Below are 13,893 nucleotides of genomic sequence, written 5' to 3'. Positions count from 1 at the left end.
CCCCCCCCCCAATCCAAAACTTCTCCTAGGACCCTGGTTCTTAGAAATGCACACATGCCATGAGGCACAGTTCCTCCCTGCTCTCTGGAGGTTGTTGTATGCTGCTAGTTTATGCCAATAATAAATTAATAATCCCCTCTCCAACGTGCAGTCTCAGCTGCTCTGGCCAGTAACTACGATCTGTTTCAGTAAAAGCATAACCAGTTTCTCAGCTCACCCCACAAACTCCTCTACACTCTGAACCAAAGCACGGCGGGTGGCCATCAAAGCAGAGCAAAGGGAGCTCTTAGCCCCTTGTGCAGGCGTGTCGGCCACTCGGCGGTCCTGCCCTAAATGACAAACAGATTTATAAATCCAGATCAACCCATGGAGTGAACTGGCCCAGGGGAGTGCTCACTTCGAGCAAATCCGGCTCATCCTCCGACCCCCGAGCGCTTCCTCGGAAGCTCCTGCTGCACGAAGCTTCATTTGCAATCGCTACGTGCTGTGTACTTTAAAAAAAGTTTGATAATTACTTGCTGTTCCAGCTGCTGAGCAGTTCTAAGTGCTAGATATTAAGAAACTGCTGTTTCAGTCACTGAACAAACTCTGAACATTAAACGTGTTTCAAGAAGAAGGTTTTTTTCTCAACCATTACACATCTCTGAGGGCATTTTTTTTTTCAAGCGGCTGCTTTCCCAGCTGTTGATCATCATCTCTCAATCCCCCCTCCATGGAAGAGGGGAGAGGAAACCAGTGATGGCATGACATGGTAGGAGAGGTTCAGACAAGCTTCCTGTGCATCATGCAGGTCATCCCAGCCAAGTCCAGTAAGGCCATTATACCGTGTAAAATTTGCGAATTTGATCATTGTGGGGGAAGTGGTCGACATGGGTCCGACAGGTTTGTTTTAAAGGTGGTGGTTGCTTGGGTGGAGCATTACTCCAACATTACTCCAGCTGTTTCCAATACCAGGGCTAGCTTGGATCTCTGTGCATGGTGCTGCAATCAGGAAAGGCTGGGCACAGCTCTGGGGCCCATCAGAAGCTGGCAACTGTAGGTGTCTGGACAGCAGCTGTATGGGACAGTGTTTCGGGAAGCAGAGCTCTGGCTGGAATTGAACCAGAGCTCATTTCCACTTCAAAATCCCTAGTCACATCATTGGGATGGCTGGGCCTTTGTTGCTGTTATAATACAGCACGTTTTACATCTGCTCACAGGCTGTTTAGGAAAGTGTTCGGCCTCTCCATCAGGGAAGCTTTCCCGTCATATATTATCGCTCTGAGCAGGTCAGATGTGCTGGAATTTATTCTATATTTAAAATACCTGAAAGCACTGAGCCAGACAGTCGTAAGTAAAAATATTGGACGCTGTTCGTTTCTTAGCATCAGGTGTAGGAATGGTAAAAATAATAGCTTTTCCAGGTACTATTAATCTAAGGCGTAATGGTGTCTTCACCGTCGCTCAGATGATATAGGTGTCTCTGGATATAAACGTGCCTTTACATAAATTGCAAAGTTCAATCCAATACGTATTCATTTTGGGTATTCCAGAAATACGTAAACCACAGCTATCACAGATGCCTTATATTTACAAGCGATAAGATTTATTTAGTATGAGCTGTTCAAGTGGGAAAGGGCCGATTTTGAGAGGGAAATTTTTAAGCCAATACATCTATCCCGTTAGCACACCAAATCAGTGTTTAAATGCATGAAAAAAAGTGTGCTATCATCACACAAGCGGTAGAGTGTCTCTTTTTAAGACGGGCAGAATAGTGCAAGAAAAAGACTTTTAAATATTTCCTGGTATTCAGACTTTTCCGAGTAAGCCTTCCAAAGGGAAAATCCATCATTGAACCAATAATTATGATGGAAAAGGTTTTCCTCTAAAAATATTCATGCAAGCTATGGCACAGAGAACAGCTTAAAAGAATAAACCATGGTAGTTACTGCCCAAGAGCTGCGAGGGAAAGGTAACAGTTGGGGAATCTAAAAGCTGGGCACGTGATTAATTGTTCCTGGACTTTTGCTGACCCTCAGAAATGGGACATTATGGTACAAAATGAAGCGGGTTGGATTCAAGGTGTCATGGAGGCAAAGTCCTCCAAAGATTGGAGTGGGGAGCAAGGTTGAGGTGTTCTTTGAGTACAGGGGCTTGGGTTTCTTTGTTATGGAGCCGTAAGGGGAAATGGGATTATTATGGAGTAATATACGCTATAGTATCAGGTTTTACTGTTATGATGGAAAAGCTTATAGGAAGTGCTGTAAGAATTAGTATACGGTTAATGACGCAAAGAAATTGTTTCGCTTTTCTGCAGTGTCCTTAACCTCCGAAACTGCTCCCTTAACTCCCCAGTCATCTGAGAGGCACTTTGCATCGTCTTTGCTTTTGATGTGCGGCGAGACTTTCATTCAGGATGGGGGTTATGTCTCTGGCGGTCTGTTCTTCACTGATTTCCATATTACATTTTTCCCTGCGTATGTACAGTTTGTGTGTCTTTCAATCTGATTTCACCAAGGCTGGCTTTTCACTTTCTAGAAGGTACCTCTAAGGCTTGAATAACCTTTTGAACCTTGCTATTTAAACATGTTGGGTTTTCCCCTCCTTGTCTTAAATAGCCTCCATGCTGTATCTGTGGATTTTAATTAAATAGGCTTTCATTGTGAATGGTTCGTGCAGCTATAATGAACCTTCACCCTTAGCTAGACAATAGAGTTGGGGTTCAGAGTGGCACCAGTTTCAGACGGTTGTATCTGCATCCGTTGCACTGAATTGAGCCTTAATTTCTGAAAGGGGAAACAGAGTCATTGTGATGATCTACTGACACTTGTGAAACAAATCAGGAAACTATGTCATTGAGTTAAAAGATTTCCTTGCATCATATGCCCTCCTCTGGGATTGAAGCAACATAAGGAGCTGGCATCTCAGCAGTCTGAACCGCGGTGGGAAGCAGCATCAGCCCATTTTGAGTCACCCTTGTTTGTATGCTCTGAAGTAGTCGTGGATTGGGAAAGGCTTTGTTCTATATCTGCATATAAATAACTGCATTTTCCAGCCGGTTACATGCTGCGCTTCGGCTGCCCTCCTCGGCGAATATCACAGCTCTTCCTTTTTCCTTCTCTCCCTTTTCCAGAAGTAACAGTTTGTTCAACGAGGTCGTGCAGATGAACTTTGAGATAGCCAGCTTCAGCAGCCTCTCGGGAACCCAGCCGATCACCTGGCAGGTGGAATACCCGCGGAAGGGAATGACAGACGTCGCCCTGTCCGAAATCTTCATCTGCCAGAAGGACCTTGTAGGAATCGTTCCACTGGCAATGGTAAGCCTAGTGCTGCACCCTCGGGCGCAGAGCAACCTTGCAGACAGAGCTGAAAAGGGGCAACCGCCTTTTTTCCGTGCCTAGGAGCACTTGCCCAAATCACGTCCATATTTCATGGTGGGTGCAACCTGTGCAGTTCAGACTGGTTTATAAACACGCGAACGCACGAATAAACGGGATGCTATCCCCTTAAACACCCAGCCCTTCGTCCTTAAAACCTGGAGGTCCTTTAAGGATCACTTGTGGTTCCCTCCAGGCCTTTCCCTTTTTCATTTCACCTGCCCTTCCCTTTTCTAATTTTCTCATTAAGTTCATGCTAATGGGCTTGATCTGGCAAGGCCCTGAGCATCGCTTGGGGGCCAGCCAGTCCTTCCACAGATGAAGCCAATACCAGTTACCTGGCTGCCACCCGGCTAACATAAAGAACTTGAGGTGTAGGAAGAGAATAGAGTGGGAGTGTCTTTAAAGGAAAGAAAAAGCCCTTTGGCCTCCGGGTTTGAACACTAGGGGGAAAAATCTGGTTTGAATAAATTGAATATCACATATTTTCAGAAGAACAGTTTCCTTGGATGGGGAGGAGGGTGGGCACATACCCTGACTCCTGATGATGTCCCCCCAGCCCCCGAAGACAATAATGAAAGCAGCCCCAGTGATCTGGGGCCAGAATGAAAGGAATCATTTAGATCTCAGTACTGAAATATCCTTTGGGCTAGATTTTGAAGAGGGGGAACTAGACCATTGGAGTCCACTGTTACATGCCATGCTGCCCAGTGAGATTATAAGCCTTAAGGGTAGAGTATGGCTACACTGATATTTTGGGTCAACCTTCAGGTTACTGTCAACCTGCCCAAGTCACCTTCCCCACCTGTAACAACATGTATAGGCTGCACAGCAGCTGTTCACATTGTCCTGCCTACGTGCACTTCCAAAACCAAGGCTTGACTCTCAGTCTTGGTTTGTTTCCACTTCAGGGCAGCAAGGATGGGACGTGGGCGTGCAGGAAGGCTAGAAGTCAGGAAGAAGGAAGAATTCGGGCCAAAATGGTGTCTACGCTACATATTGCAGAACTAGACAGAGATGCCGCAGCTAGCTGTAGCCAAGTTAGCTCAGGTATCGGAAGCAATCTCACCGCATTGGCACAGTATTCTTTCCAGGCTAATTTGCTCTGCTGAGTAACAGGGTGAATTAGGCTAAATGAAGCACTATGCTAGTATGGCTACACTTCCAGTCCCCAGGCTACCTCATTCAGAGCTGGCCGGAGGATTTGGCCTAGCTTTGCACTGTACAGTGCAAACCTACTCAAAGGCCCTTAGGGATGCTAGGGGCCTACAGGATGAGTTTTGTGGATGCCACTCATGCCTAAGTGTTGGGTTTGGGCACCTAGAAGGGCAGTTAGATGCCTCAGTCAGTTTTTTAACCCAGTCTCTTCTAGTCGTGGTTGTGGTTCGTGGCATCCTGACTTTTCCTTGTTGTTATATGGTTTTCCTTAACTCTGTTTTTACTATCCTGAACGTGGAAGAACTCTTTTCTGAGATCAGTATGGAAGTACTCAACTTCAATATGCAGCTCCCTCTACATGGTCCCACTTTAATTGGAGATTTATGCATTTAGAGCCTGCTCCAAAGTTTATTGAAGTCACTGGAGGGCTGCATAGTACAGTACTGGTCTGAGAGAGAAAGGATGCCTTCTATGACCTGTAGAGTTGAATAGGTCAATACAATTTATGGCCTCTGTTCTGTTAGGTTTAAGAACACGCTTAAGACAGTATCTTCAGGTTCAGATTTTGGCCTTACATAGATGCAGACAGTGGCTTCCAGTAGGGGTGCTTTGTGTGTCTGTCTTCAGACAGAATTTAAGAATTCATTGACGTCTCCTTTGTCTAGCATACCCAGAGTACAATTTAATCTTGCAAGCTTTATCAGTCACAATGCTTTCTCACTTTTGTGCATGGTACAGATTGATGTGCACTGATCTCTTAGAAACGTGGGCTTCACGTTGGTTTCTTTAGGGGAAAGAGCCCCAAGTCAAGAGCTTTTGGATTGCACCAGAAAATGGTGGATGCCATCCTGGATGCTCACTGGCTCCATTTAGCAGTACAACAGATGCGAATTTTTCAAAGAACAAAATTATATCTTCAAGCCCTCTTTGCAGAGCTTTTCTCTGTCTACAGGTTTGTTTCCTGGCCATACTTTGTGAGAAAACTTGGCAGTTGCCATAATACTTTGTACTAATAAAATCCAGTTGGATGAGATGTCAATACAAAATTGGCTTTGCTGGCGGGATATTAGTGGCTAAAGGGAAGGTTCACAGTTTGGTATTAGCTAACACTGCAGATCCAACTAGGGCTCTGTCCTCATTTTTAACATTAACCTCCAGCTGAACTGATTACCTGGAAATGCTCTTGTTCAGAAGCAGAGAGGCACTGAAAAGGAGCATGATGCTTTGTCCACTGGGATGCTAAACCTCATGGTTTCTCATGGCTATAGACTATTAAGCAAATGGTCATAGTGCATAAAAATTAGTCCCCAATGTTTTACAGCAGGGATGTTTCTTAACTAGCTTGGAGGATCAAATATGAATATTAGTCTAGAGTGCTTTAAACACAAAGTATTCCCATGTGGCAAAAGTGCTTCTCTGAAAAGCAGAGATACCTACCTCTTTGTTATAAGGAGAAAACTTGGCCATTACAAAAGCAGTGAGCAAGCTGACATCCTGTGGTTCCTGTGCCAGACCAGGACTTAGGGCCCCTGGCTTGGCCCTGCTGGTTGTGGGCACATCACATCAGCCCTCTATTTTCTCTTCTCTTATTGTGTATTGAGATGATGAAGACAGGGTTTGTATTCATGCAGTATCTGAAGCAGAGGTGCCACAAGTAATACTTGCATGAAGAAAACTATGGTTCCTCCTTCAATAGCATCCGACAAAGTAGTTTGTTGCCTACAAAAAGTGATGCCTTTGAACTTGTTAGTCTGTAAGAGGGCGTATACACGAACAGACTCGATAAATCTGCTGGAGCGTGGTAATTCCCGTGCTCCAGCATCTCATGTATCAGTGTCCCCAGGCTTAAAAACGGTGGTTGGGGTGCTTTATCGAGCTTGCTTAATGAACTTTAGTTAAAGGGCCCCCGCTGCCATTTTTAAGCATGGGGATGCTGATACATGAGACACTCCAAGCGGCTCTCAGAGTATATGTAAGCACATATATAAATATCCTAATAAGTCAACCTGCCCTACCTACTACCAGGTATAAAAGTAATGCAAATAGTTAACTTCTCTAATACCTAGTAGGAGTGAGATAATGTGAAATACATCCATGTGCTAAAAAGGGGTGCCCGGCGAGATTTGTGCTTGAGCTCTATGGAGCTGATTTTGATGGACTAGGATGATGACAACATCAGAAACAGAGGCTTCTGAAAAGGAGGAAGGACAAATACTTTCCAGCAACAAACTTTTTCTTGGTATAATTGGACCCAACAAACTTTGTCTTGATATAATTATAATCCAAAAAGTATCGAATTGAAAGAGCCCACTGTACAAGTGGAGTGTCTCTCATGTGAGCCATTCATATCTGAAAACTTATAAAGCGGGAAAGATCACACATTTTTTTATTACCTTCTATCTGACTGCCTTAGAAATAGGAGAGAGGTAAGGAAATGAAGAAAAAGCAGTCGGCTTTGTAAGGATTAGTGCTTTTGCAGCTACACTATATTGGAACAGAAGAGATTAAAGAATTGACATTGTCAGGAAGAAATGAACCTAGAATATCAACCTCGCCGTGTAGGACGGGGATCGGTGGAGCAGGTGGTTGGATACAGCTGCGGAAAAATCAATTTGATTTCACTGAACAGTCAACAGGGAAACTAGCTGTAGTACTTAAGACACTCTGGGCCTGGCTACCTAACCCAAATAGTGCAGACAAATAGTAAATAGCAACACTGTGAAGCTGGTTATGGAAATGAGAAATGGAACAGAAAAAACTACTGAGCTGGATGTCACTGAAATGAATTTGTCCCCGCGGTACCAGTGTCTAACAAAGTAGCAAAGCAGTGAGATGTACAGTATGACATAAATGCCGAATCTTGCATTAGGGAGTTAATTAATAGCTCTGGGCCATTCTGAAGGACGCCGTGTCCTTGAAGTTATTAAAAGAGAAAATGAATGAGCTGGGATTACCCTCAGCTGTTACCATAATGTACCACAGGGTTATACTGTTGTGGATGAGGAGCAGGGAGGGTTGAGAGCCATTCCCGACAAGCTGCAGAAGCCCTGGTACCTCGCATCCCGATTTTAACCCGATTCTTTTAGGCCAGATTGACTTCCACCTGTTGGGCACATAAGTGAACTTAGCGCCTAAGTGCAACGCTGTTCCACCCCTGCGTGAATTCTTGAAAAGTAAGTAATGCAAAAGGTGGGTGGGTCCTCCTCCTCTTCAAAGCTTTCTTGTGACTCAGTCTTAAGGGTGAGATGATGGCATGTTACAAAAGCAGATGCATCAATGAATGTTGTGGACTTGAGCGGGATTGAACTGCATGCAGGCACTTACATCCATTTCGATGTTCAGTAGGTGGAACAGAATCTGGCCCTTGGCTTGTTTTTTGCAGTTTGGGGAAGAATAAAAGACAGTCCAGAATGAGCCCATTACAGTGCTTTTCACCCATAGTTCTTAAGTGCTTTTAAACAGAGGCTGGTATCAGAAGTCCCATTTTACAGATGAGGAAGGTGAGGCACAGAGCAGTGAGATGATTTGATCAAGCTCACCCACCAATTCTGGACAGATGCTCCCCCATCTGGAACCCTGCTCATGGTTATACAGATCTGATTCTGGATTATCTCCACCAATTTCCCTGGAGTTTCCCTAGGCAAAAAAGTGCTGAGACAGAAGCGCATCTCTCAGTACTGAGTGGTAAATCTTGTCGGACGTTTTTAATTTGGAAAAAAAAAATCTGAGGAATCTGGTTTTTTTCTCTTTTCTTTTCCATTTGCTTAAAAGGTACTTGGTCTTTCAGTGTGAAACCAAAGCCACAAAAAGCTGGTATTCAGAAACCAGCAAAAGCTACTATTTTCAAAATCCTTTTTTTTCCTTTTTTTAATTTAAAAAAAAAGATATAATACAAGAGAGAGGTTATTGTGAGGGGCAAGAATTCTTGTGGGTGCTATCTTTTGTTGGACCAACTGCATGGTTTGGATAGATACAGGCAAACTTTGGGGTATCACAGTACCCTTCCTCTGACCTCTGGGAGAGGAGCAGAAATGACCAAGCTAAACAGCAGATGGAACAAAAGCTTGTGTAAAACCCCATGTGTAAATGAAAATGGGATATAAGAGGAACTGTGGGGTAGCGAGCAGGCAGGAGAGATGTTTATTCAAGAAGGTCGTTATCACCCGTCAAGAGTGATAGCACCTATCAGGGCATTGTCTACTTTAAGTCCCTCCTACTTAGCGTCCAATACGCTGGTGGATTTTTGTCCCCATGCTCCTCTTGTAAAGGAGTTGGGTAGATTTCCTTTGAGCACAGCAACAGTGAGGTCAGCTGGGTATTTTTCTCTGAAAAATGTTCTCCTACCTGTCTTCCTTTATCTTTTTTCAGTGATCGTTATTCATTCCAGTGCATAGTTTTTGTCTGGTTTCACCCACATCGTTGCCACGAGGGCATTTGGTGCACTGGATACCACTGTCCAGGATAGACATGTGTATGATCCATTTATTCTGATGGTTTCATTGTGGGCAGAGTGGATTGCTGTGGCAGTAGAGCTGTTCACCGGTCCCATTGAAGCAAGGCTGGGTCCCGTTAAGTTAACCAGAGAAGTTAGTGTATTTCCACTGTTTTTATCCTCATCTGCCAGTGTATCAACTAAATAAATACCCACCAGATTGTGATGTGCAGAAAATACATACCCTGGCCAAATGTTTGTCATCTTTGTTCTACCAGAACTGTGAATGCGATGCTTGGGCAGTATCTTGTCATTTTTTGTATGGGTCCGCTCTGACCAGGCGTGTTTTCATTTGTAGTGCCTCTGATGTCTAGGAGGATCTGCACGCAAAGTGTAAGACAAAAACTTCCCCTATACGTGTCCATCCTGGTGCAGGTATTGTTGAGAAATCAAGCTCCAGTTTAAATGCATCAACCAAGAGGGCCATGTGTGAGCAAGATGAGAAAAGAGAAAGATGCTCCCCTTGCAAAACAGCAACTGTGCCTCAGTTTCCTAAAAAGGCCAATCCTCCCAACGCCTGAACTCTGACAGAGGACTCCTGTGGAAGAAGAGTAGTATTTAGCTGAAGCAGTTCTGATTTCATATTACTTGCTCCAGGATCAATTAGAAAAGTGCCTTCACAGGAGCTTGATTAATTATCTGCTAAGCTGCTTTGGAAAACCTCTTCAATTAATCACAGATAACCTTAGAGCTTGCCAATTAAGGTGTACCCGGTTGCTTAGCTTACTTTCTGCAGCCTCTCAAATTTGTATCCTGTCAGGAGCAAACATAACCAGCTGTATTGATTTTGCCAATTGTCTAAATTAAAAAAAAAAAAAAAAAAAAGCTCATTAATGTTTGTAATATGTGCATGCGGGTGCATGAACAAGCCCCTCTGGGCCTGTGCAGTTCAAGAACAGGCTAAATGATAGAAACTTCTGCAAGAGACTTATTTTACGCTCTAATTGATAAACAGTTGTTTTTAATGGCATTTCTCCAAGAAAGCATTACATTTGTGGCAGGACCACTAAGCAGAACCATGCATCTGCTGACCACGTGATATCCAGCTAAAACCAGAAGCGAATTTCAGTGGAGGAATAAACTTCTTTCCTGGAGAATAGATCGGTGCAAATGGCCAATGCAAAATGTGCTGGGCTCGTGCAAAGTGGCACAGAGGGGCTTTGAGCTAAGAGGACATTTTTACACGTGCACAGGGGAGGCGCTTTAAATAGCAAGCCGCGCCAATTAAAAGCGCCCGAGAATCACATATATCAACGTCCCCCATGCTGAAATATGGTGGCAGGGCCCTTTGAACTAAAGTTCATTGAACGAGCTTTAGTTCAAAGCGCCCCACCACCATTTTTCAGCTCAGGGCGATGCACGTGATGCTAGAGTCTGCCGGAGTGTGTTAAAACCCATGAATCGAGTCTGCCCCCGTCGCGCTGGATTTCCAGCGTGGCAGTGCCAGCTCCCTGCACATCTGTAGGAGCCCAAAGAGTTCATCTCCCTGTACTTGAAGTGCAGTTCATAGTTGTTAGGGTCGCAAGGGACCTCAACAGATCATCAAGTCCGACCCCCTGCCCTGGGCAGGAAAGAGCGCTGGGGTCAGATGACCCAGCCAGATGCCTATCCAGCCCTTTCTTAAAGACCCCCAAGGTAGGGGAGAGCACCACCTCCCTTGGAAGCCCATCCCAAGTGTTGGCCACCCTTACTGTGAAGAAGTTTTTCCTGATATCTAGCCTAAATCTGCTAATATCTAGCCTAAATCTGCTCAAGAACAAGTTACTGAAGTTACTCAAGAACAAGCTGGATGTTGGAGATACGGGGCTCTGTTTTAGCCCTGAACCAGAATCCTTTTGTCAGACTGGCCAGCTGTGTAGCTTCCCCACCCTTGGTTATTGCCCCTGACAGAACAGCGATATTATTGAAGTAACAGTGAGCTTACAAGACTTTCCCTGGCATGGGAGGTTGATGGGAACAGGCCCAGAATGACTACAGTTTTCTCTTTTCTGTAATTTATTACTGCTGCTTTCGGCAGGCCTTGATAGTGACACTGTACGCTGCATCCGTCTCTTTTTATAAAAGCACCCTGGGTAGACCACGCTCAGGGAAATGTGCTTTTATGTCACTGGAGATGGCATCTCATGCATCCGAGCTTCTGGGTAGCAGTAAGGCATAACTGATGTCCTTTCAGCTTAGCATTACTCAACTTCGCTCCATACGCTCCACACTTACTGCAAGTCTGTTCCCTGTCCCACATTGTTTCGGTGAGAAATATTTAGTTCGTACATAGCTTTGTTTGCATACCTCAAGAAAACAGATGCTGGCATCATGATCTGGGAGGAGCTGGCTGCCGACTAACTCCAATGGTACCGCTGCCTCAACCAAGCAGCAGCCCGATTCAAGGTAAAAGACTCTTCCCCTCGAAGCACGGAAAAGAGCACAGAGGGTGAAAAAAGAGAGGAAAGGAGTAGGCAGCCTACTCTCCCCCGTAGAAAGACCTGCAGCTTCTGTGGATGGATCTGTGGCTCAAGGATTGGACTTTTACATCACCTCAAGACGCACTGAAGAGCCACGGCAGAGATCATCCTCAAAACGAGGGATTGCCGACGTACGTTCAAGTTTCTTCTGCTTGAGCGAGGACAGAGATTTGAAATGCAGGGTTTTTCGCATGCTTACTAACTCTTTGCACCCCCTTTTTTATTTCCATGCCTAATTCCCATTGCAATGCAAAGGACTTAGGTGCCTAAATACCCTGTAAGATAGTGGATGGAGTTGTCACACTGGAGGAGCCCCACTGCCTAGGCTGTCATCCATCTCTGCCACCATGGGTCTCCGTGGTCACAGCAATCCACATGGCCGGCCACTTCCCATTCCCCTAAGAGCGAGTAGTGATGCGGGAGTCACACGGCAATGTGGGAGCCTCTCAGGAACTTTCTGGCATACACAGCCTGAAATCCCTCTCCTAATTTGCTTTACACAAATGAACCAATAAGTATGCAGCATGTTGAACTTTTCAGCAGAACAAATATGTTCTCCATGAGCGCAACAGCAGAGACTGCAAAATACACAGTTCGGTGTGCAGGAAATAGAGTCAGCGCAATATAAAGTAAAAAATCACCTGGGTTATTTTGCAACTGGAAATGGGCAAGATTAAACACAAAGGGCCAAATCTCTTCACTGTTGCCTTCCCTCATTGGGTTGACAGTGGAGCTTGAACATGGGACCTGCACGTTAACGATTGTCCTGCTGCAGCCAGTCTTTTAGGCTGAGATTGTAACACGTTGTAACAGGTTGCATGGGCATCTGGCTGGGGTCATCTGAACCCAGCACTCTTTCCTGCCTAGGCAGGGGGTCGGACTCGATGATCTGTTGAGGTCCCTTCCGACCCTAACATCTATGAATCTACGTTCATAAACCCGTGATGTGAACAACCTGCTAGAGTACTGCCAATGGGATGGGAAAGATACACATCCCGCACCCCTGTGTAACTTCGGAGAAGTCAGTGGGATTGCACTGGTTTCAACAGGGTTGGAATTGACTTGGCTTTACACTTCCATAATTTCACTAGAGTCAATGGGAAGGCTTTGAATGCCTACCAGATGAACTGGGAGCAGGCTCCATCTCCAAGTATCTCCTTGAGAACTCTGCATTTCAAATACAGCCGGGAATGCAGTTTGAACTGAAAAGAAAATAATGGCCAGGGCAGTCTGCATTGACTGGGTCCATCTGTTAAAAGCAGGCTCTTTTGTTGTCCACCCAGCGGAAAACAAACGCAGCAAAAGGATGAGCTGTTTCCATTGATCCCGAATTGGTTGGAACCTGCAGACAAGAGTGAAAAGAATTCAAAATGGCTCCATTTAACCGTGTCTTTTTCATGTGTCCCAGCCATCGTTTCACCAGTCACTGCACTTTTGCCTGTAGCCTGTGTTTTCTTTCTCTTTAGTGCAGCCACATTCAGCGCTCCCTTGTGCAGGAAACGAGAATGGATCAATAAAGCTATCTCAGCTGGCTGGACTTAATTTTTCCATTGGATCAGGTTGTATGTCATTTTCTATGCAGCCCAACAGTGTTTATGATTTCCTCTCCTAGCCACCCCCATCTCCTGACTATCTCTATTGCATAGATTACTTCGGGATTTTCTAGGAGCCAAAGAGAGATGGGGTCAGCAGGCTTCCAGATTTGTAAAGTATTCTGCAAACAATCTGTGCTGTTTAGAAAATTCTGGGTTTTCTTTGCCAATTCCTCCTGCTGCACTGGAGAGATATCGATGGGAGACTTAGGATAAATCCTTCTCAGCCTTGACAAGAAGGAAACTAAAGTAAAAAAAATTGCCAAGCAGCTAAATTGTGCATGGAAATGTTCGGTGGCTGTTTGTTGTTCATATCATGGTAGCACCTAGAAACTCCAGCTTAAGGCTCATAGGATGGTACTGGGTCCTGCACAGACGGTTCCTCTCCTACAGTCAGCCAGCAAGATAACCTGAGTCACAAGAAGGTCTCAGCTCGCCTGTGATGGACCATCTATTTGAAAACAGGCCACAAGATCTGGTGCCAGGCTGATATGCAGACTGATCTGAGCCCGGCACCAGATCGGAGCTATTATCTTGTAGTCTTTTTGAAGTCCATCATAGGTGAGCTGATACCTCCTTGTGACTCAGGTTATCTTGCTGGCTGAGTGTCAGGGAGTCATAGATTTGGGGCTCCCTGTAAATACTGTCTCAAGGATTCAACAGCCTCCTAAAAAAAAGAAAGACTTAAGCTATGATTTATATGTGATGAAACAGCTGATTAAAAAGCCAGACCAGTCAACCCAGCTACATGCATGAAACATTGCAGCTGCCACACACACCTGAGCTAAGACCATGGCAAAACACTGTAATGAGCCAGGTAGAAAGCCAGCTGTGAT

General features: G+C 45.0%; 1 protein-coding gene across 1 annotated transcript in view; it reads left to right on the top strand.

The window, feature by feature from the left end:
- LOC109290496 (transmembrane protein 132C-like) overlaps window positions 1–13,893 on the top strand; it is a 178,436-nt gene that overhangs the window by 61,838 nt on the left and 102,705 nt on the right. The window contains exon 3 of the mRNA XM_019507099.1: window positions 3,113–3,296. Coding sequence (XP_019362644.1) covers window positions 3,113–3,296 — 184 coding nt within the window. The remainder of the gene's footprint in view (window positions 1–3,112; window positions 3,297–13,893) is intronic.

Source organism: Gavialis gangeticus, unplaced genomic scaffold, assembly GCF_001723915.1.
Source record: "Gavialis gangeticus isolate Ggan-Ray unplaced genomic scaffold, GavGan_comp1, whole genome shotgun sequence".
Taxonomy (NCBI): Eukaryota; Metazoa; Chordata; order Crocodylia; family Gavialidae; genus Gavialis; species Gavialis gangeticus.
This window is presented reverse-complemented; position numbering and strand designations above follow the sequence as displayed.